General features: G+C 42.2%; 1 protein-coding gene across 3 annotated transcripts in view; it reads left to right on the top strand.

Annotated features, from left to right (window-relative positions):
• The window catches only part of LOC122565055 (ephrin-A5-like), a 375,938-nt gene that overhangs the window by 313,982 nt on the left and 37,259 nt on the right, over nucleotides 1-24,697 (top strand). For all 3 annotated transcript variants that reach the window (XM_087976002.1, XM_087976001.1, XM_087976000.1), the window contains one exon: nucleotides 4,515-4,807. In XM_087976002.1, the coding sequence (XP_087832128.1) occupies nucleotides 4,515-4,807 (293 nt within the window). The remainder of the gene's footprint in view (nucleotides 1-4,514; nucleotides 4,808-24,697) is intronic.

The following is a 24,697-nucleotide window of genomic DNA, read 5'->3' as shown; positions in this document are numbered from 1 at the left end:
ATTAGAAACAGAGACAGAAATTGCTGGAGAGGCTTAACAGTTCTGGCAGCATCTGTGCAGAGAAATCAGAGTTAACGTTTCAGGTGCAGTGACCCTTCCTCAGAACTGATGGAACAAGGGTACGCCACTCAGCCCTTCAAGCCTGTCCCATCATTCAATAAGATCATGGTTGATCTGATTTTAACCTCACCTCTACATTCCTGCGTATCCTGATAACCCTTCAGCCCCTTGGTCATTCAAGAATCTATCTATGTCTGCCTTAAAGACTCTCCATCCACTGCCTTTTGAGGAAGGGAATTCCAAAGACTCTCAAATTTCAGAGAAAAAATGTTTTTCATATCTGTCGTAAATGGGTGACCCCTTATTTTTAAACTTTAATCTCTGTTTCTAGATTCTCCAACAAGAGGCAATGCCCTTTCAACTTCTACCTGGTCAATTGTGTTCCAATTACTTCACTTCCAACTCTTCTAAACATTTTTATTCTCTTGTGGAACATGGAATCACTGGCTGGGCCAGCACTTATTACCCATCCCTAGTTGCCCTTGAGAAGGTGTAGTGGTGAGATGATACAGGCATAGCTTGGCCTAATTTTCTTATGTTCAAATAATATATGTCCTTTGTAAAACAAAAGTGTGGAGCCTAAAAAGCAAACAAAGATAATGGAAAATTGAAACACATTTAAGTGGCTGATCCACACAATGAAAGCAATTTGTTATTGTCCTGGATTTGCTTTGTTTGAGCCTGTGATTTCAATTGAGTGCTGACAGCTCTCTCCGAATGCCTGGCTGGGATAAAGTAACCCAAAAAACTTTTGACCTCAGGAGCAAGAAGCTCAAACACATTTGTATTGGTTTAAAAAAAAAGGAAAGGAAGTCTTGTGTTTGTTTATATTGTGTCTTGCATGACCCAAAGAATGTTGAAGCCAATGAACTGCAGTCACTGTTGGCATCATCGTCAGCTGTTCCTTGATTGGAGGATGATGTTCAATTAGGATTGTTCATTTCCACCACATGTCGCCATCTGACTTTAGACAAGCAAGAGGCTGGAAGAACACAGCAAGCCAGGCAGCGCCAGGAGATGGAGAAGTCAACGTTTTGGATGCATCAGTTCGTCAGGAACTCTCCAGCTCCTGATACTGCCTGGCCTGCTGTGTTCTTCCAACTTCCTGCTTGTCTACCTTGGATCCCAGCATTTTTTTGTCACCATCTGACTGGCGAAGATGACATCATTGTTGTGATGGAGGAAACAACAGGAGCCAATTTGCATATTGTGAGAGCTCCCAAACAACTCAATTTCGGTTTGTGGAATAAATATTAAGGGGGCACCCCAGCATACCTTTCCAGTTCCTCTTCAGAATAGTACAGTGGATGTTTTACACATAGCCACGAGATTGGATAGGTACATAGATTTTAAAAAGTTTTAGAGGGATAGATGGACGAGTTCAATTTACAAAACCTCGTCGGCATGGACAAGTTGGGCCGAAGGGCCTGTTCCGTGCTGTGTACTTCTATGATTCTATGATAAGTTAGCATCTTAATTTAACATTGCATCTGGATGGCAGCATCTCTGCCAAAGGCAGCATTCCCTCGGCACTATGCTGAAGTGTTCGGCGAGATTATGGGGTCAAACCTCTGGAGTGGTGCCCTGAATTCACAGCTTTTTGGAGGTGGAGAGTAGATTTCTCCCAACTGAGTTAGGGTTGGCACGTAGGATATTTAATCACCATTTAACACCTCAATTCACCGGAACACTAGCAAACCTTTCTTTTATTTTGCTGTAAGGAAAATTTTGCAAAACTGATTGCAGGCGAAAAGAAGTCAGAGTGTTAATGTCATTCAGGTAATGCATGATGCATTTGTGAATAGTTTATGCCCTCTGGCCATGTGTTTGGAAACAAATGAGAAAAGGTTTTGCCAAACTGTGTAATAAAGACAGCTGCCTCTTAACATTAGCAGCTTGCAAGTGCTTTGATTTGGTGAAAGCCTTAATGTGATATATTAAAACTCTGTACCTGAAATCCCAAATGACTGCACGTGTACTGGGCCATTCCATCGGAAGAAATTAATTGAGCTTGATACAAAATGTGCCCGTATCCCACAGCTGGCACTCCAGTGCCCACCCACTATTTCCACCTGGTCTTTGGGCTACACTGGGAGACTCTTGTCACGTCATTTATTCCGTCTTCAATCAATTTGCTTCCGATATTACGCTTCACATCTGGTGCCCGCTAATTGACTTATACAAAAATAGCCTCTATGTGACCTCTCGGCCTTGAATTTGTAATTTGGAGGCGTTTGCAGCAACTGGAAACAAGGCTGGAGAATCACACCTGCACTGTGCGGGAATCTAGTTTCTCTGCCAGGAGCTAGCATAGAGACATAAACTTGACCCACCTCTTCAAACTCAATAGATACTAAACCATATGTACTGCCAGAGTCTGTGCCTGATGTAATAATGTGTGCATAACTTTGCCTGACTCTACTCACACTCATCCTCTGGCCTTTCTTTCACTTAATGCAATTGCCTCTATCTTTAGCGGGAATGGGATTCTGAAATTGCATGATCAGCCATGATCATATTGACTGTTGGCACAGGCTCAAAGGGCTGAATGGCCTCCTTCTGCACTTGTTTTCAATGATTCAACCACCTATTGTCCCAACAGGAAAGCTGCAAAATCTTTGTTGAGCAAGTGCTTAAAAGAGGATGCCTGGGGAGTATTTATATTTAAGTCTTTTCCCTTTAATAGCGCAAGGGATAACTTACTTGATTCAGATGCTGCATGCGTAATAAATGTTTTTACCTGGTCAGGTCTACCTATCTGTGAAGATGAAGTTGAATTAGCCTATGTACTATATTCACTGCTGGAGCAAGTCAGCATTGGCCTCGTATCCCTCAGTTAGTAAGGTCACAGAATGATGCAATACAGATGGGGCATTTCAGCCTAAGGTGGCTCTTTTGAAGAATAATCTTTTTATTTAAATTTCTTTTCCAGAAACCTGCACCTTTTTTCTCCTTCAAATATCTATCCAGTTACTTTTTGAAGACCATGCTTAAATCTGTGTCAAAACAAACACATGAAGCATACTCCATGTGTAGGCCATTCAGACCATCGAGCCTGTTCTGAAATTCATTAAGACCGTGACTGAACTGATTGTATTCTCAATCTACTCCTGTTAAACTTTCAACACCTTGCTTAACAAGACTCTATCTCCCTCTACCGTAAAACATTCAAGGGGTACGTGTATGGAATGAGCTGCCAGAGGATGTGGTGGAGGCTGGTACAATTGCAACATTTAAGAGGCATTTGGATGTGTATATGAATAGGAACGGTTTGGAGGGATATGGGCCGGGTGCTGGCAGGTGGGACTAGATTCTGTTGGGATATCTGGTTGGCATGGACGGGTTGGACCGAAGGGTCTGTTTCCATGCTGTACATCTCTATGACTCTATGGCTCTATGACTCTGCTTTCACCACCTTTTCAAAAAGAGATTTTCAAAGGGACATGACCTTCTGAGAGAAAAAGAATAGCCAAATCTCTGTTTTGAATAGGTGAACCCTTAAGAACAGTGGCTCCTAATTCATCAAAGGTTATCTCACCAAAGAAAACATCATCTCCACATCTACCCTGTCAAGAACGTCAGGATCTTATATTTTTCAATAAAGTTGCCTCTTACTCTTCTCGCTCCAGCAGATACAAGCCGAGCCTGTCTAGACTTTCCTCAAGACAAGCCGTAAATCTTCCCTAAACTCTCTCCAATGCATTTACACCCTTACTTAAGTAGAGAGGGCAATACTGTGTACAGCCCTACCAATTAAGTCTCTCCAATGCCCCATATGACTAAAGCATAAACGTCCAACTTTTGTATTTAATTCCCCTCATGAAAATGGTATTTTTTCTATTGACTTGCTGTGTCTTCATAATAATTTTTTCACTTTTGAATTCCACGTTTTTACTAAATTTAAGTTTCACTGTCTCTGATGGGATTTGTACACATATCCCCAGAAAAATTAGCCAGAATCTCTGAATTACTTGTTCAATTCAGCACATTTTGAAGCATATCACTTGGAGGTCACTTTGCTCGCAGCAAAATCTCACAGATGGATATTGTGAGAATGTATTTTAATGGAGCCGGTTGCTTGATAAATATTGTCCCAGGACAGCTCTACTGTTGTTTTGTAAAAATAGGCCGTAAGACCGATAGGATTCACCAGATCGAGCATTATTGCATTGCATCTGAAGTACACCACAATTTGGACAGTGCAGCACTCCCTCAGTACTACACTGGAAGGTATAAGTCATGCTACATTTTGGGCTCAAAGCTTTGAAATGCAAATCAAACCCATAACAATTTGACCAAGAGGCGATGATATAACCCATGGAACCATTTGATAGAGACTCGGATCCACTGAGAGGGCAGAAAAACTCAATATCTTCATGGTTTTGCTTTAATAGTTGTGCAGTTTTTTTTCATTCAGTTCATTCTGGTTGCTGAATTGTCTTTCTGAATTTTAGGTTTCACAGAGGGGACTATACAGTCGATGTCTGCATCAATGATTACCTTGATATCTACTGCCCCCACTATGATGCCTCCGTGCCAGAGGAGAAGACAGAGAGCTACATTCTGTACATGGTGAATTTTGATGGCTACAGGAGCTGTGACCACAAGAACAATGGCTTCAAGCGTTGGGAATGCAATAGGCCGCGCACACCAAACGGCCCACTGAAGTTCTCCGAGAAGTTCCAACTCTTCACGCCGTTTTCTCTGGGCTTTGAGTTTCGACCCGGAAATGAGTATTTTTATATATGTGAGTACACCGCAATGATCAACCGCACGAGGAGGTTAACATAGCCGTTGTTTCAAAGTCTTGGCCACAGGACAGAGGTGTAAACTGGTCAAATGGACAAATCACTGAGGTCAGGCAGGACATCTGCAAACAAACAAGTCAGGCTCTGAACAGTCCCCAGAACAGCGGAGACAGAAATACTGAAATCATTCAGGAGGCATAAGAAGCTATGACAGAAGGACTTTAATGAAACATTGAGAATGATGGGCTGAATGGCCTTCATTATTCATAACCTATCATTGTATTCAAAAAGGAATCAGTGGATGATTTGAAATAAGTTTTTGATTGTATGTTTCCCAACCCCTTTTTCTGTTTCTCACCCTGTGAGTGCACTGACTTCTTCCCTCTTTATGGCCCATAAGCATTAGCCATCAACTATCATATCATTCAAGGCAACATCCTTGCTATGCAAGTATGGATTAAGTGTTGGCAGTCCATTGGGCTATTTGTGAGAAGGTGGGGTGGGCTAATGTCTGAGAAGGTGGGTTCATAGATCATAGTGTGGAAAAAGGCCATTTGTCCAACAAGTTAATAGCGACCATCCAACAAGTAACCCACTCAGACTGTTCCCCTACCCTATTACTCTACATTTCCCATCACTAATGCATCTAACCTACACATCCCTGAACACTACAGGCAATTTAGCATGGCCAATTCACCTAACCTGCACATCTTTGGACTGTGGGAGGAAACCGGAGCACCCGGAGGAAACCCACACAGACGTGGAGAGAATGTGCAAACTCCACCCAGACCATCACCAGAAGCTGGAATTGAACCCAGGTCCCTGGCAGCAGTGCTAACCGCTGAGCCATCATGTTGTCAGACAACTCCTGTTATCCCTGCTGGAACATCCAACCGAGTGGATGTTGGGTCAGTGCATGGTTTGGGTTCCAGGTTCCAATGCATCCCCCTCAACCCCCTAAACTGAAGACCCCTTTCCAAAATATTCAGGCACATACATTGAGTCATGGCCGTTTGTGCAGGATACTGAGGAGAACAATCAGGATCTGCAGAACTGCACCACATCATGAGAGATAAGGAGCGATGGAAAGGTAGAAAACAAAATGGAGGTTCAAAGCCTTAATCAGAAAGAGATGCTTCCAGTTGTGAGGCATTTTTGAGTCCCTGTTTATGTAGAGTGAGTCAGGCTATGATAAATATGACTGCTCAGTGCTCTGGCTGTTCCTTCAATCTTATAGAAGGCAGGGAGGTACACTGTTATAAATCTATAGCAAAACTCAGCTTGAGAACCCAAAATAAATAAAAAGATGAGAGTGTCTTTTGCCTGCAGGCTGAAGGGTTGATCAAATAAAACAATTAAACAGTGTGAATCCATGTATTCATTCGATTTTCTAGATACGCTGGTAATAATTACTATTGATTATCTCCTCTGCCCTTATTAGTAATCCACGAATGTTTAGAGCACTCATTCAGCGAGGTCCAAACCAATTCCATCACAAAAGGAACCTGTTGGCAATGTTATCTTGGAATTTGTTACATAAAAGCTCTCTGATGATTCAATATTTTTAGCTTGCTTGCCAAATGTGCCAGAGTATTTTCAGACTCATCCTGTGTTTTCAAAGCTTCTCTTCCCCGAGCTGGCAGAGAGAAGAATCAAGAGAGACAAATGCTTCAGTCAATCTAATTCTTCAGTCACTTGGGTCTTCCTGTTGTGAAGACTGAGGAGAGGCCAGGGGTGAGGGTGGAGAACTGGGGAGATGTGAGTGGATGTGGGGCTGGCACAGGGGACAGAATCACCGATTTCTGGGAATAAAAGGTGAGGATGGTAAGGGAGGTTCAGGTAAAGGAGGGAGAGGGAAGTGAAGGTGAGAGAGACAGTGTGTTGTGGGGATTATGAGAGTGGAAGGTTAAAACAGGGGGTAGAACTGCATGGAGAAATGGGGGAGCAGGATTGTGGGTGTCGGCTTTGAGGGAAGGGAAGAATTGAGGAGAAGGGGAACTGAGAAGGGAAGGAGATGCTGGAGGGGAGTGGAGTATGAAGAGGAAGAGGAGTAAGATCAGGGTGAAACCAGAGAAGGCAGCGTGGAATAATGAGAATGGGGGATACGGCTGCCAAGACAGTTTACTCTGCATTCATCAAAACTCATCAGTTTTAATTCCACTCAATAGACAAAATTCTTTCTTAACTTTATTGACTAAGTTGACAAAAGCCAATAGCATCATAGAGCCATGCAACTTGTCCATGCCAACCAGATCTCCTAAACTAAACTAGTCCCATTTGCCTGCATTTGGCCCGTATTGCTCTAAACCTTTCCAATCCATCTACCTGTCCAATTATCTTTTAACTGTTGTTAATGTATCCTCCACTACCACTTCCCCTGACAGCTCGATCAATATTTGCACCACCCTCTGTGTGAAAAAGTTGCCGCTCAGGTCCCTTTTAAATCTTTTCTCTCTCACCTTAAACATCTGCCCTCTAGTTTTGGATTACCCTATGCTGGGTAATCCACCTGATTATTCACCTTATCTATGCCCCTCGCGATTTTATAAACCTCTAGAAAGTTAACCCTCAGTCTCCGCACTCCAGAGAGTAAAAGTCCCAGCCTATCCTACCTCTCCTTTTAACGTAGATTTTCCAGTCTCTGTAGCATCCTTGTAAATCATTTTTGCACCCTTTCCAGTTTATCCTTCCTATAGCAGAGTGAGCAGAATTATACGCAGTACTCCAAATGTGACCAATGTCTTGCTTTCAAATTAACTGAGGTTATAAATATCTTCTGAAACACTTTCTCCACTGCTTTTTATTCCACACTCTCTTTCTCCCTCATTTTTGTGACATAATGCTCAGGAGACGTTTAATGCAGATGACTTTTCTGCTAGATTGGCTCAGAGGAACATCCAGGAAAGCAATCTTTAATCCTGAGAGACTGAAAGGGAAATGTGAAGTAATAACCCACACCCTTAGCACCCACAGCCTGAACCACACACAGGGGTTAAAAAGGAGAATTCATAGCAAAAATGTGTTTGGGGCGCAGGGGTGGGGAGGGGGTGGGTGGGGGGGAAACCACACCAGAATACCTGGCACACAGCTATAAAATGGAGCAGTGATACCATGAGGTGTAACTGAATGTAAATATTCCTTAATTGAAGCACTTACCCATCATTCAGTGAAGTTCCAGACTTCATCTTAGATTGCCTAAAGGCAATTTTTATGTCTGTGCCTCTGTCTTTGTGGCTAATCAAATCTTCGACAGTTACATTTAGGTTTCCAATGTTGTCATTTATGCCGTTAGTTGCAGCACCAGCGATCAGCTAGAAATTTAGGTATTGTCACAACATATACAGAAGCTTGATAATTAAAGTGATGAGTCAGGGCCTGTCAGAAATGTTACAACAGAAGTACAATATCACATCAAAGTTTTATGGTGGTAATCTTGCATTCATGAGGGCCAGCACTTACTTGCTGACAATGAAAATAAAATGCAGACATTTGAATTGTAGATTTCAATATGAACAATCCACGAAATAAACTTCAAGGCACATTGCAGCACATTATTAAAGCATCACATTAACAGAAGACTGGATTGAGTCAGCCGAGGTACCTACTTGAATTGACCTCACTCTCCTATTCGCAAGGCACAGTGGAAGGAAAAGGTGCTTTTAAGTAGCAGTAGATGGTGGAGATGTGGAGGTTATGACAGGACTGGACTGGGCTGTAGTTCCCTCAATGTTTGAATATCTTTCCAACACTTGCATCTTAGCCATATCGATGAAGAATGCCAAACTGGGAAAGGTGCAGCACCTTCAGTTGGAGAGAGTAAGGAGAACCAGATGCATGCTCAGCACATCATACACAGAAATACAACACAACACACAAACATACACTTTTATTAATGTATTCATTCAACACTGGGCAATTGGTGTGATCGTTTAAATCATTTTTTTCTTCGTTTCCCTAATCTGCAATATTTCCTGTTCCTTTATTTCTTTGTCTCTGTGAATTCTGTTACACCAACATGATTCTGGTATGTCTCCATTTATTGCCTATCACCACCATCTCTGAGAATATATTGGTTGGCCTTCACTTCAAGCCATTGCAGTCCTTGTGCTCAGGGTACGAGCTCAGGAATTCCAGCATTTGGATCCAGCTGCTGAAGGGTCTGTTGTTTCTGTGCTGTACTATTCTATGACTCTATAACAATGATGAGATGTGTCCAGGATAGTTAGTGATTTGGATCTGCTCTTGTTTCAATTAGTGGTAAAGATTGAGAAGCTAGGAAATGCTTAATGAGCCAATGTTATACAGTGCTCTGTTCTACTCCTTCCCTGAGTGGTCATTGACCATATTAAAACCATTATAATGAAGGCTGGAGGGCTACATGGCTGAGTAAGAGATCACCTCCAAGCCTGAATCCAGCTTATTGTACATCTGTACTTTCATATTTCCAACAATGGCTCACTAGACGTTGACAGGCCAATTAATAAGACCCCAGACTGCTATACTTCCTTAACACTGCTCAGCTTGTATCAATAAGAAACTGAACCAGGGACCTGTTAACTTGTGAAGTTCAGAGACACCAAGCTTGTGACTTCTATGAGCAACTAAAACTGTAGTGACCCTCAGGTTAAACTACCCCCTCTCCATAATGGGAGAACAGCCTTGTGCTCTGGTAGGACTACAGTGACTTTACCTTTTAGTCACAGGTACAGGAATAGAATCACCTGCAACAGTAAGTAAGTTCCTTTCAGATAGAAAATACTTTTGATCCAAACATTGATTCTCATTGCACTATACCATTTGCAGTTGACTTCCATTGTGTAGACCTCTTAAACTATTATTGATTGCCAATGTGGATGTCCACTGCATATTGTTCTCTACCATTATATGGAACGTTTAATCCAATATTCATTCCCACTATGTTGACTTCATAAACTAATGTTGCCTCCCAGGACCAACAGCTCTTGATGGAATGTTTTATCACACTGTGTAGACTTAATCTGTTGCTCATTCTCACTCTGTAGACCTCTTGACCTGACAACTACTCCCGTGGTGTGGACTTCATGAACCAATGTTAACTTGACTGCGTAACCTCTTGATGCACCATTTGGTCCAATATGTCCTTTTTAATCAAGGGGGCAGTGGTAGCATTGCGAATATGTTATTGCTCTAATAATTTGGAAGGCCAAACTAAAGCTTGAATATTCAAGTTCAAATCTCAGTACCGAAAGGAATTTAGAATAAATTAATACATCTGGATTTAAAAGCTGGTCTCGTGAGTGCTGACCAAACTTACCAAATTCATTAATGCTCTTCAGGGGAGAGAAGGAAAATCTTGCCTTCATATGACTTGTGTGGTGAATACTTAACTAAGTAGCATTTCAGAGGGTAATCATTTTCAAGGCCAGTTAGAGTATCTATAAGTAAAAAGGAACCTCGATTATTCGAAGGATATGGTCGGGGAGAATTTTGTTTGGTTAATGGAATTCCCGATAATCAATGCCGGATAACATAGTTAGCCATGCATCGGGACCTTGTACTCTTGTTCGGATGATCCAAAGTTCAGTTAATTGAATGTGGGTAATCAAAGTTCCTCTGTATTTACATTTAATAAATCAGACAATTACAGAAAATATATGAGACTGTTTTAGGGCCTTCTATAATGTTCCTTTCAAACTCAGTTTCCTGGAAATGAATTTTTAATTCCTGAAGTCTCCAGATCTGGAGGCTGGGCAGCTCAAGTTGGGGTAGCCCCGCCTTCTGATTCCAAAATTCAACCTATAAGAGCATGTGGATCTGCATATCGGCAAAAAGAACTGCTCTGTAAGTGAATCAGAAAAAGAAGCATAAAAACACAATGTAAAGACAATATGCATATAAAAATTGGCAATGTGTTAAAACAAGATAACAACAATGGTAGTCAGCCAGAAGTTGATGATGTGATACAACAAAGTCATAAAAAAGCCTAACACTAGGAGTAAGAAATAGCATTCAGTTCAGGTTAAACAGTTCAGGTTACACCTTATATGGCTTCTATGAATGTTTCATTAGAAGAAGACAATGGGGAAGTGATGGCCTAGTCATATTATCACTGGATTCTTAATCTAGGGACCCAGGAAATGACAGAATTTCTCTGCCTCTCTCCTTCACATTTTAGACCATCAGACATAGGAGCAGGAGTAAGCCATTCAGTCCATTGAATCTGTTCTGCCAACTTTCTAACCTTCAGCTTCAGAAGGAAAAATATTCTGTCCAACCTCCAGAAAAGTTAAATTTATTTAACCTATAAAGCCCAGAATGACATTGTATTTTTGACATTTTTTGTTTTCTATTCATTCCCTATTGTGGGGAAGTAGCCCACTCAACCCATCACATCAATACCGATCTCCGAAGAGCATCCCACCCAGACATCCCCCTCCCCACCCTATCTCTGTAACCCTGCATTTCCCATGGTCAGTCCGCCTAACCTGCACACCTTTGAATTGTCGGAGGAAATCAGAGCAAACCTACACAAACGTGGAGAGAATGTGCAAACTCCACACAAGACGTCACCGGAGGGTGGAATCAACTCCAGGCGCTGTGAAACAGCAGAGCTAACCACTGAACCACCATGCTGCCCTATAGACTGGGATTCTAGATTACTAACCCAATGACATTACCACTTCGCCACAACTTCCCTCTAAATTGAGGGAAACAATCCATTCAGTATCATTTCACTTCACTTCAGTTTTTATTAGCTGCTTTATGTTTGAATGCCAAACTATGTGCCCCTTTTCTACCAATTTTCTACTAATTTCAACAAAAATGGTTTTGCAAGAAAATGCATGTTTCAGTATGGAACTGAGCTGCAGATTATGAACATCCAATGTTGAATTCAGTCTGTTGAGGGTTAGCTGATCTGAGCTGGTTCGTGAAGGTGGTGCTATAACAACAGCTGGTATTTGTAAAGCATTATAGTCTAGGCTGCTGAAGGTGTCTAGTCGTACAGCGATAATAAGCAGGAATGACAGAAGGGGTACAGCAAAGAAACAAGCCATTCAGCTAATTTTGTCTGTGCAAGATGCACGAGGGACCAGAATTGGAGGACTGTAGAGATTTCAGAGGGTTGTGGAGCTGGAGGATGTTATGGAGATGATGAGCGGCGATACAATTTAAGTAATAGAAAACAAGAGTAGCATAATCCAGGGCTTGTGTAGATCAGTGAGTGCAGGAGTCAGGAGTGGTTAGGATCAACCAAAGATCCTAGTCTTGCTTGATGTAAATGATCAGTCTGAAGACTGTGAAAGGACAGCATCTGACATGGGCCAGGTGACAGTCACTCCTTAAGCCAATTGATACTGACTGTCTAGCCTTGTATCGAGAATGTTTCCTTAGAGGAATTCAGAAGTGAGTCAGCTCCATCGACAAAGCACCAAATATCTTTCCATCATTACTGAGGAAATAAGCAACAACTGATGAACGACATTTTTATATAGCTTAATATCTGAAAGGACTTCAGACGAACTTTATCAAAAAGGATTTGACTCCTAGTAACATCGACTGGGCCAGATGACCAAAAGCTTTTTCTAAGGGAGGTACAGAAGTGAGAAGATTTAGGGATGCAATTCCAGAATTCAGAAACATGGAGGCTGAATGCTGGAAAATGAGCAAATCAAACCTGATGGGCTAAATGGGTTACTTCTGCTCCGATGTCCTATGGTCAAAAGTATGAAAGAGAGAGGTGAAGAGGGGAATTTCATGTTTTTTTGGAAAATTGGAAAGCAAATAGGAAACTGTTATCAATTGGGGCAATTTTAACAGAAGACCTTTGCTGTGGAGGAGTGCTTCTTTTGTCCATTTATGAGATGTCAGGATCGAAGATAAGGCCAGCATTTATTGCCCAGCCCTAATTGCCCTTGAGCAGGTGGTAGTGAAGCACCTTCTTGAATCATTGCAGTCAGTCTGGTTTAGGGACAGCTGTTTGGTGGCAGTTCTAGGTTTTGCTCCAGCCACAGTGAAGGAATGCTAATATATTTCCAAATCAGGATGCCGTAGGACTTGAACTGGAACTTGTGGCTAGCGATGTTTCCATTGCATTTGAATTTTTTTTGTCCTTCCAGGGGACAGACGTTATGGATTTGAAAGTTGTTGTTGGAGGAAGGTGAAATGTTGAGTATATCTTGTAAATGGTGCAAACTACAGCCATTGTGCATCAGTGGTAAAGGGAATGAATGTTAAAGGTAAGGGATAGGGTGCTGATCAAGTGGGCTGCTTTTTCCCAAATGATGGCAAGTTTCTTGAATGTTGTTCGAATAGGACTCATCCAGCCAAGTGGAGATTATTCCATCATGCTGCTGACATGTGGTGGTGGTTCGTAGGTGGTGGACAGGCTCTGGGATGTCAGCGCTGCGTAATGATTCCCAGCTGCTAACCAGCTCTGTCAGCCATGTTACTTATATGGCTGGCCTGGTTAGATTTCTTTTCAATGTAACCACCCAGGACGATATCATTGGGGATTCAGCAATGTTAGTACCATTGATCATCATGGAGAGATAGATCCTCAATTGTTGGAGCTGGTCATTGCCTGACACTTGTCTGGCATGAGTATTACTCATTACTTATCAGCCCAAGACTGAACATTGTCCAGGTCTCACTGCACGCAGACATGGGCTGCTTGAGTTTCTGACTTGTTGGGAATGGTTAAACACTGTCCAGTTATCTGTAAATATTCCATCTCTGACCTTATGTTAGAGGGGAAGATCATTGAGTAAAGTTGATGGAGATGATTTGCTGAGACACTATCCTCCTACAGTGATGTCCTGAAGTGGAGGTGATTGGTGCCGACCAACCACAACATCTTTGTGCAAGGTATGACTCCAACATCTGAAGAGTTTTGCCCCTGATTCTGCTTGATGTCAATTTTGCTCGGGTTCCTTGATGCCACACCAAGTTAAAAGCAGCCTTGACATCAAGGGCAGTTGAGTCAGCTCACCTCTGAAATTCAAATCCTTTTGATCATGTTTGGACCAAACACTTTAATGAGATCTGGAGCTCTGAGGCCCTAGGCAGAACCCAAATTGAATGCTGGTGACTAAAAAAGTTACCGCTGAGTTAGTACTGCTTGGTAGCTCTGTCGACGAAAACGGCCCTGCTAATTGACAGTCAGACTGATGGGGCTGTGATTAACTGGGTTGGATTAATTCTGCTTTTTGGGGACAGGTCATAACTGGAGAATTTTCCACATCGTTAGGTAAAGGCTAGGGCTGTAGTTGTGCTAGAACCACTTGGCAAGGGCTTGAAAGAAGGAAGGGGCGAGCAATGAGACACTGTGTGAGCTTGTCATTGCTGAATGTCACAAGGGATGTTGAACTGCACTGAGCTCATTATCAATTCCGAGGAGCTGGGAAAGCCATATTAGAAAATCACCAGCTGCAGAGAAGGATCATGAAAACAAAATCCTCTGGTGCTGATAGAGTTAGATTTATCTATAGCTGATCCTGTCTTCTCTTTAATAAAGACTGCCCGTTATGCCTTCTTCTCTGACTGCTTGAAATACAATCCCACAATGGGGTGTAGATGATAATGATAGTTTAAATACCTCTGTTGTAAGGCCTCAGGTGAGGAATATGATCCCCGACCCCATAGTGCGCTGATGATAAGTTTTCCTCTGTTTACCTTAAGCAGCATTCTGACTAGCTGTCTGTTAGTGTTATACAATGAGTGCTCCTCATAAATAACATGTGATTTATTGTGTTTCTTGTCTTCTGACATTGTTAAGAACAAGATATATATACACTCCTCTTGTGGGAGTTTATTGAAGGAGCTGGAATAGAGAGCAGAGTGGAAAATGAGCCAAGGTTGCTGACTGCCCTTTTAAAAAGAAAATCAGGCTTCCTATACCTTCAGTCGGGGTGGCCTTTATGTAACATGTTGCCGACTGTAAATATTCTGCAAACACTTTAGTCCCACAATTCATTTCAATTTTTTTCATGTTTAGTAATACCCTAGGAAAACATTTACAAAACACTTGAGTTTATATGGAGCTTTTTTCTGGTTATAAAGCATAAACAAAATATCTCTGTATGAATTGAACTTATGTAGAGAAACACAGCAGCTCCTTATTTGCACAGAAAGAGCCCAAAAGTGAAATCAATATTCATTTGGTTGTTTTTTTTATCTCCCTCAGTGAGTGACAAGATAATGCAGACATGGAGGGCAATTGGATTATCTGTCCTACAGTAGCCTAAAGCCTTCCCCTTAATGATGTTTGATTCTGTTACTCCGTGTATGTTTAAACATTGGCCATTCAACCACAGAGAAAACTTTTCACACAGAATGATCACTAAATTCCAGCCTGTGTCCACTTTTATTTTTCAACTCATTGACATTCAACTTAAAGTTACATACCAGGCTATTCTTTTCTATAAACTAGGGACCAGTTGCCAAAGTGACAAGCATATGGTCCGAAATAATAGAATCCCTACAGTGTGAAAACAGGCCATTAGGCCCAACAAGTCCACACTGGCCCTCCCATGAGTAACACAACCAGACCCATTCCCCTACTATTCTGTATTTGCCCCTAACCTACACATCCCTGAACACGAAGGGCAATTTAGCATAGACAATTCACCTAACTTGCGCATTTTTGGATTGTGGGAGGAAACCGGAGCACCCGGAGGAAACCCACGCAGACACGGGGAGAATGTGCAAACTCCACGCAGACAGTTACCTGAGGCTGGAATCAAACTCAGGTCCCTGGCACTGTGAGGCAGCAGTGCTAACCACTGAGCCACTGTGTTGCCAACAATGCATCTTCAGTTCCCTTTTGCCTCACAAGGACTTGGTACCTGCCTCCTCACTCTGACCCACAGGCCCCAATTCAGGGTGGGTAGGCTATTTAGGACTGAGGTGTGGAGAACTTTTTTCGTCCAGAGAGTCCTAAGCCAATGGAATTCTGTGCTATATAAAATGGTTGAGGCCAAAACATTGAATGCTTTCAAAAAGGAGTTATTTATAAAGGGATCAATAGATACAGGAAGAAAGAGGGAACGGGGGCTGTGTTGGGTGAATTAAATGGTGGAGCAAGCTCACAAGGCTGAATGGCCCGTTTCTCTTCCAATGTTCTATGTTTCTATCACCCCCTGAAAGTAGATGAAAATGGGACCCCCCACCCTCCCCTCAAAAATCATGGAACTGCCTCTGAGCAGATTACTCTTGCAACGGAAATAGGAAAATGCAGGAAGTCGACAGGTCCGTGTGATGCATTCCATGGAACTTATGGCCACAATCAGACAATTCATCAACCTCCACTTTAATAACAGGTTGGTCACCTCGTTCAATGCCTTTGCAGATTCCTTTGAACATCTGGCTTCCTTGTCATTGAGGAAACTGAACCTAACAAATTCAATGGGTCAATGATGGTTTACTTTACGGTCGCAGGCATCCCTCGATCCCATCAGTCTGCTAACAGGATGGTGCCAGCTGCATGAATTTAGCTGCTATCTCGCCAGATGACTGGTGGGTTTTTATGAGCTTTCTTGGTGGGTTTTTCAAATCTTTGCAAATGTCAAGGTCAGATTTGTTCATGTCCTTGCCCCTCTCATGGATCGCAATGGCACCAGTTGACAGCAGACGTCCACCCAGATGGATGGTGCTCAAGAGTCTCTGACACTATCCTTATTGTGGTGTTTTGCTATACAGCTATGGGTTTCGTGTGTTGATTAAAGGGTCACAAGGCAGTGATTTGCAGGCAAAATGTCAACCACTCGGTTAAACTGGAAGGTCAGGTAAATCCGAAAGGTGAGATGCCCTCAAGCTTATGACAAACCTCTCTTCCCTTTCTTTCCCCACCATGTTTGTGGTCTTAATTGGAACTAAAATATGCTGTTGAAGAATGTTAACTGCTGAAAACTGTCCCCGTTTAATGCCAGGAAGATCAGACTGAAGAAAAGGTCACTCTAAATCCCTTCCTTTTCTTTCAGCTTCTAAGTCATTTATACCTGAACCAAAATTTGAAAAGATTTTGTCAAATAATCTGCACTATTTATCTCCTAGATTAGATATGTTCTACTTATAGCAGATGTTATAACTTAAATGGTCCCTCTGACAGTGCAGACAAGTAATTGAAATTTTAGCCTTGCAACACTGCTAGTTCTATAATCAATGCACCTTTAATCTAGTCCCTTCCTTAAGTACAAAAGATTTACCTATGATTTTGTAACCAGGTACCTTTGTACCTAAGATGGCACTAGAAATGGTGACTTTGGAACTTTTCACTCTGCTCCTGTATCCCTATACTTGAAAACCTGTGACAATTAAACCTAATTCTGAATTCTAAAATAATTCTAATTCTAAAAAAACTTAATAGTTGTTGTGATAATAACTATATTAACTACACAGATCCCATTCATTTAGTTACAAGTGAGGCATTCATTGCTGTGTCCCAGCTGGTTGCAATCCCAGCAATGGCCACGTATCATGGTGGCACTGCTGAGACTTAAGGGATGCCAGCCTACCAGAAGCTGCTGGAGGTGGGTAATCATGGGAGCTCTGATGGCATCTGATCAGTTACAGGATAGGCCCAGAATACAGCTAGGGGTGCCACCAATAATCCAAATGTGTCTGCCTTGGTTTTCAGACCCAGCCTCAGGGCCCAAGCTACACTGACATAAGTCAGTTCCTGTGGGTTTCATTTCTCTTTAAAGACTGATTGCCTTCATGTGAAATTCTTCTGCAGCGACTTCACGGCCAGGCATTCCTAGTTCCTGTCCTGCTCGCCAAATTCCAATCCCAATCGCAATACCAATTTCCTATTTTTGACTTAATCCTTCACCACACATGCATATGGATTGGTCTGGAATACTAATTACCTGTTAAAAAAACTCACAGAAGAAACAGATGAGAATGGGATATCATCATAGGTAAGAGAAGAATCCTGAGCTGAGCTGTTGGTTTTCTTACTGGAGTACTCCAACCTATCCTTGTTAAATTTTTCAAATCATATTGATGTATCACTCTTACTACAGGGACTGGTAAAATAGTGATGTTGGTTTTTAGCGAGTTTTGAGAAGATTTGTAGCTCAGGTTGAGGTTTTGGATGTAGATTTGCAGAGTATAGAGGGTCAGGGCTCATGCACCACATCCTGACTCAGTGATGGTGATTGACAGCAATTTTAGATATGCCCCCTTTAAGGTTAATGCACTTCAACTCACAACAATCCCTCACCCACTTTCACCAATTCCTCATCCCCACAATGCTGCCATCCCCTCCACTAACCCTGCTCTGGAACACACTGTACTGTAGAATGGCTGGCAAAAATAGAAAAAAATTGCAAAACAGTTTTCCCATGCGACATTCAGAGAAAAAAGTAATTCTGTTTGAACTGAACTCTCCAAATGCCATTGATTAATAAATCAACATTTTATACTCAAGTGGAAGTAGGAAGATAAACAGACTTCTTGTCTCTCCCATAGTGCCTGAATAGGGTTGAAGCTGTTGATGGAGTGATCCAAAGTGTTTTAATTGACATTTACTTGCAGAAGATGTACTTATTAGAAAGACACTGGAAAATACTTGGGTATGTAGATCTCCACTCAGGGTTTGTTGATGCCACTCGATTGTACAGCTTACGGCTCTGTTATCGTCAATGAAAACTATTTGGCCCATTGTACCAGAGCCATACATTTGAGCATGTGATCAATTTGTTCCATTCTCTTGGCCTTTCCTCAAAGTACTGTATATTCGCAATCAATATCCATCAATTGAGGACAGTTGTCATTATCCAGTTGAATACCTTAAGCTTGTTACATTCATTTAAATCAATTTCTCTGGGTGTGAGAAAGCAAACAGTACAAACCAAAATGATGTTATGCAGCACAGCCTTCTGTTTTCTGTCTCTTAGCCAATTGTATCCAAACTGTTGTTGATTCTTTTATCCTATGGGTTTCAGTTTTGCTCATTTCATGAATGAATATAAATGTGGTATCTCATTCAACGCCTTTCAAAAGCCACAACATCGACTGCTCTGCCCCAACATTGACTGCTCTTCCCCAACGTCGACTGCTCTGCCCCAACATTGACTGCTCTGCCCCAACATCGACTGCTCTACCCCAACGTCGACTGCTCTGCCCCAACATTGACTGCTCTGCCCCAACGTCGACTGCTCTGCCCCAACGTCGACTGCTCTGCCCCAACGTTGACTGCTCTGCCCGTAATTCATTCTTCCTGTTACCCTATTCAAAAATCAAATCATTTTGGCCAAACATAATTCAGATTTAACACCTCCTTTATTAGTCCATACCTGTCCATGGCTATTAATGTTGTTTCTGAAAGTGTCTGCATTAAATTGACCACCCAGTAATTGTCAAGTTTAGTCTTCTTTTAAAAATTAGGGTTACAACTTTTGCAATCCTCTCGTTCCTTTGGCAATATCACCTTTCCTAAAGAAGGATTTAAAAATTCAAGACAGTCCTATGATTTCTACCCTTATTTCCCTTGGTCGTTCCATGGAACATTGGGAACATCTCCACCTCTGGACTGATAGCTCCTGGTTCACATCCCACCACATTTTGGCTGTGGTAGCTGCATTGTTAATGCAGCTTAGTGTTCCAGGGATCAAAAGGTATGGGGAGAAAGTGGGAAATCAGTTGGATGATCAGTCATGACCATATTAAATGGGGGAACAAGCTGAAAGGACCAAAAGGCCTACTCCTGCTCCTATTTTCTATGTTTCTATGTTGGTCGTCAGTCTATACATCCTTTTAATACATGTGGTGGCAGGCACTAACAGCAAGAGAGGCCCCTAGTCAGCCTTCCTGCAGAAGGTGATGGAAAACCACTGTAGTATTTTGCCTGGTTGTATGTAAGGATGAATTTAATGAAAATCCAAAGGTGAAGTGAGGACAAGAGAGTAGACACAAGTAGACTCCCCTCAGCAACTTAGGATGCTACTCTCCTCCTGACAAGGTCACTTTGAGAACTCTCAGGCTTCCAAATACTTCCCCATATTTCTTCTTATCTCACCCCATTTCCCAACCTCTTCATTTAATAAATACTCTTCCTTGATAAAAATATTGCTGAATTTGTCATTTTTAAAATTGTACCCCTTGTCTTTGAGGTTGGTGGTGTTATGGTAATAGTATTGGATCAGTAAATTAGACTCCCCAAACCAATGTCCTGCAGTCATGGATTCAAATCCCACCACATCAGCTGGGATTATTGTTTTCTTTGTTCATTCATGGGAAATGGGCATCATTGGATAGTCCAGCATTTCTCACCCATCTTAATTGCCCCTGAGAAGGTGGTGGTGTGCTGCCTTCTTGAACTATTACCATCTTTTGGGACTAGGACATCCAGAATGCTATTAGGAAGTGAGTTAGAGTCACAGAGATGTACAGCATGGAAACAGACCCTACGGTCCAACCTGTCCATGCCGACCAGATATCCCAACCTAATCTAGTCCCATCTGCCAGCACCCGGCCCATATCCCTCCAAACCCTTCCTATTCATATACCCATCAAATGCCTCTTAAATGTTGCAATTGTACCAGCCTCCACCACATCCTCTGGCAGCTCATTCCATACATGTACCATCCTCTGCGTGAAAAAGTTGCCCCTTAGGTCACTTTTATATCTTTCCCCTCTCACCCTAAACCTAAGCCCTCTAGTTCTGGACTCCCAACCCCAGGGAAAAGACTTTGCCTATTTACCCTATCCATGCCCCTCATAATTTTGTAAACCTCTGTAAGGTCACCCCTCAGCCTCCGCGCTCCAGGGAAAACAGCCGCAGCCTGTTCAGCCTCTCCCCATAGCTCAAATCCTCCAACCCTGGCAACATCCTTGTAAATCTTTTCTGAACCCTTTCAAGTTTCAGAAGATCCTTCCGATAGAAAGGAGATCAGAATTGCACTTAATATTCCAACAGTGGCCTAACCAATGTCCTGTACAGCCGCAACATGACCTCCCAACTCCTGTACTCAGTACTCTGACCAATAAAGGAAAGCATACCAAACGCCTTCTTCACTATCCTATCTACCTGCAACTCCACTTTCAAGGAGCTATGAACCTGCACTCCAAGATCTCTTTGTTTAGCAACACTCCCTAGGACCTTACCATTAAGTGTATAAGTCCTGCTAAGATTTGCTTTCCAAAAATGCAGCACCTCGCATTTATCTGAATTAAACTCCATCTGCCACTTCTCAGCCCATTGGCCCATCTGGTCCAGATCCTGTTGTAATCTGAGGTAACCCTCTTCGCTGTCCACTACACCTCCAATTTTGGTGTCATCTGCAAACTTACTAACTGTATCTCTTATGCTCGCATCCAAATTATTTATATAAATGACAAAAAGTAGAGGACCTAGCACCGATCCTTGTGGCACTCCACTGGTCACAGGCCTCCAGTCTGAAAAACAACCCTCCACCACCACACTCTGTCTTCTACCTTTGAACCAGTTCTGTATCTAAATGGCTAGTTCTCCCTGTATTCCATGAGATCTAACCTTGCTAATCAGTCTCCCATGGGGAACCTTGTCGAACGCCTTACTGAAGTCCATATAGATCACATCTACTACTCTGCCCTCATCAATCTTCTTTGTTACTTCTTCAAAAAACTCAATCAAGTTTGTGAGACATGATTTCCCACGCACAAAGCCATGCTGACTATCACTAGTCAGTCCTTGCCTTTCCAAATACATGTACATCCTGTCCCTCAGGATTCCCTCCAACAACTGGCCCACCACTGAGGTCAAGCTCACCGGTCTGTTGTTCCAGAATTTTGGCGCAGCAACAATGAAGGAACGGGGTATAGTGAGTGATTTTGAGGGGAATTTGCGGGTTGTGGTGATCCCATATATCTATCCTTGGTGGTAGATGTAGCAGGTTTAGAAGATGCTGTTATGAGTTTCTACAATGTATCTTGTCATTGCTACACATTGCTGCTGATGAGAATCAGTGTTGAATTCAATTAATTAATAAATCTTAAATTTAAAATAAAAGCTATTCAGTCATGTTGACCATAAAGCAGTCAAACTGCCTTAAAAGGCCTATATTTTTCATTAATATCCTTTGGGGGTGGGGAAAAAAAAACTGCTGTCCTCAACTGATCTGGCATACATCTGGTAATAGCATGCTGGCCTTCAAAACAAGAGGAATTGAGTATAGAAGCAAAGAGGTGCTTCTGCCGCTATACAGGGCCCTGGTGAGACCACACCTGGAGTACTGTGTGCAGTTCTGGAATCCAAATTTGAGGAAAGACATTCTGGCTATTGAGGGAGTGCAGCGTAGGTTCACGAGGTCAATTCCTGGAATGGCGGGATTACCTTACACTGAAAGACTGAAGCAACTGGGCTTGTATACCTTTGAGTTTAGAAGACTGAGAGGGGATCTGATTGAGACATATAAGATTATGAAAGGATTGGACACTCTGGCAGCAGGAAACATGTTTCCGCTGATGGGTGAGTGCCGAACCAGAGGACACAGCTTAAAAATATGGGGTAGACCATTTAGGACAGAGATGAGGAGAAACTTCTTCACCCAGAGAGTGGTGGCTGTGTGGAATGCTCTGCCCCAGAGGGCAATGGAGGCCCAGTCTCTGGATTCATTTAAGAAAGAGTTGGATAGAGCTCTCAAAGATAGTGGAATCAAGGGTTATGGAGATAAGGCAGGAAGAGGATACTGATTAGGAATGATCAGCCATGATTATATTGAATAGCGGTGCAGGCTCGAAGGGCTGAATGGCCTACTCCTGCACCTATTGTCTATTGTCTATTGGTTCCAGGCCTGTTGCAATGTTACTGAGTCTTAAATATCCTTTCAAATAGCTGTCAAGTTCTCCGTTGTACTAACCAACTATAGTCCTGCCCCTCCTCACAACCTGCTACTGCCCATATACTACGATTGGATTCCTTTTACGTTAGCTGCTAATCTTTTTTGCCCCCATTAATTTCCTTTCTAGTTATCCTCTGAACTTCGTGATAATTTGTGATTCCTACTTGGCTTTTCAAATCTGTGACTGCCCCTCTTTCTCCTCCATCCTTCTGTCAAACTCTTGCATTATCCAGGGAGTTGTGGCCTCGATTGTCCACTCTTTTATTTTGCTGTGGGAATACCCTGGACTGTACCAGAGTCCCTTCCTCTTTAAGCATCACTCCAGTACATTTCTTCCTGCCAGGCTTTGACTCCAATTCACCCGGGGAAGATCTTGCCTCAAACCAATGAAATTAGCCCTGCAAATTGAAGTGGGATCTGGCCAGTTATAATCTGATGGAAAGGGTTGCTGATTTACACACGCAGATCAGGTAAATAAAAGATGAAGACGTTTGCCAGGTCTGTCATCTATGATAATCCACATCTCATTTCTTCTAAACAATGCTCCAAAATCTGCTTTGTCTGCAAAATTTTAATGAATTCCAAAGAAACTCTAAGGCATTGTAAAAGTCAGACAGGGTGACACTGTACAACTTATTAAAACATTAGATTTGTTGTTTCTTACCCTATCAACAAACTAAGATTATTCTGAAGCAAGTGCTTTCCTTTTCTGAAGAGTTTGTGTCTTGATGTCTGCTGCCTCTATTATTGATGTGCGATTCATGTGCAAATTGCCTGTCCCATTTGGTTTTAGCCATTGCTTGCTGTAGGTATAAGAATATTCACATCAATGGCTGTACTCTGAGAATCAACTTTCTTTCCTGTTGGAAGGACATTTAATCTTTAAATGTGATGAATCTAGGGGAAAAAAACAGTGAGATAATTTGCCAAGAACTGAGCTTGTGTTTTTTTTATTGGGCAAAGTGGTTCAGTGAAGAAGCTGAAGATGAATGAGAATCTGGGATAAGAGATAGTGACTGAGCGAGACAGAACCTCAACCAATCCAATTTTCCGATATTAACATCTTAAAGATGAAATGCTCCTTTACAAGTGGGCATTCTATACCCTCAGAATTTAATTATCCAAAGTACCGTTCCGATCTCCTCTTTAGCTTCCCTCTGTAAGGGCTGCGGAATGAGTTTTGATTCACTGGCTACTTTGCATATAAATCCTGACATCAATAAAGAGAGAAATAAACTTTCAAACTTGCTCCTGTGAAGAAAAAGAGTACTTTCTTTATATTTAGCACACACAATTGAATGAAAACCACCATTAAAAATCAAGTAACTGAATTAAGGATTTTAATGAATAATGCAGCAAGAGTAAAGTCATCTGCTTTGTTCTTAATATGAAGTCTGTCTTTTCTTACTCCCTCTCCTCCACTCCCAATTGTTGTCGTGAAGGTCTGAGTACAGGCCATACCTCAGTGCCTCCTGGGAACGAACACTCTTTATGTGTAGATTTGCCAATGATTTGTCAAACAAATTTATCGATGGGGAACATCAGATTGGGTGCTTACTTTATAATCAAGAGTGTGGTGCTTTCAGCAGGTCAGGCAGCATCTGAGGAGCAGGAAGAAGATGAGGCGTTCTTCCTCCAGGCGTGGATGGTAAGGGAGTGATGATGGAGGCGGCCCAGGACCTGGTGAAGGGCTTTTGCCCGAAACGTCGATTTTCTTGCTCCTCAGATGCTGCCTGACCTGCTGTGCTTTTCCAACACCACATTCTTGACTCTAATCTCCAGCATCTGCAGTCCTCACTTTCACCTGCTTACTTTATAATCCATGCGTAGGGCTGTTGTGGCACAGTAGCACTGTCTTTACTCTGAACCAGGAGCCCAGGTTCAAGTCCCACCTGCTCCAGAGATACATAATAACATCTCTGAGCAGATTCATTAGAAAATATCCATACTTTGTATGTATATCAGCACATATGCATTCAAGCATGCCCACACATATGTACAGAAACATACACATGTACCCAAATAAACATGCATACCTACATGTGCACATGTACATATGTAACCTGAATTTTTTAATTTAGCCTTGGG

The sequence above is a fragment of the Chiloscyllium plagiosum genome, unplaced genomic scaffold (assembly GCF_037043375.1).
Source record: "Chiloscyllium plagiosum isolate Xiang-an unplaced genomic scaffold, Cpla_swu_hap1 HiC_scaffold_28, whole genome shotgun sequence".
Lineage (NCBI taxonomy): Eukaryota > Metazoa > Chordata > Chondrichthyes > Orectolobiformes > Hemiscylliidae > Chiloscyllium > Chiloscyllium plagiosum.
Note: the sequence above shows the minus strand (reverse complement) of the source record. Positions and strands in the feature narration are given on the sequence as shown.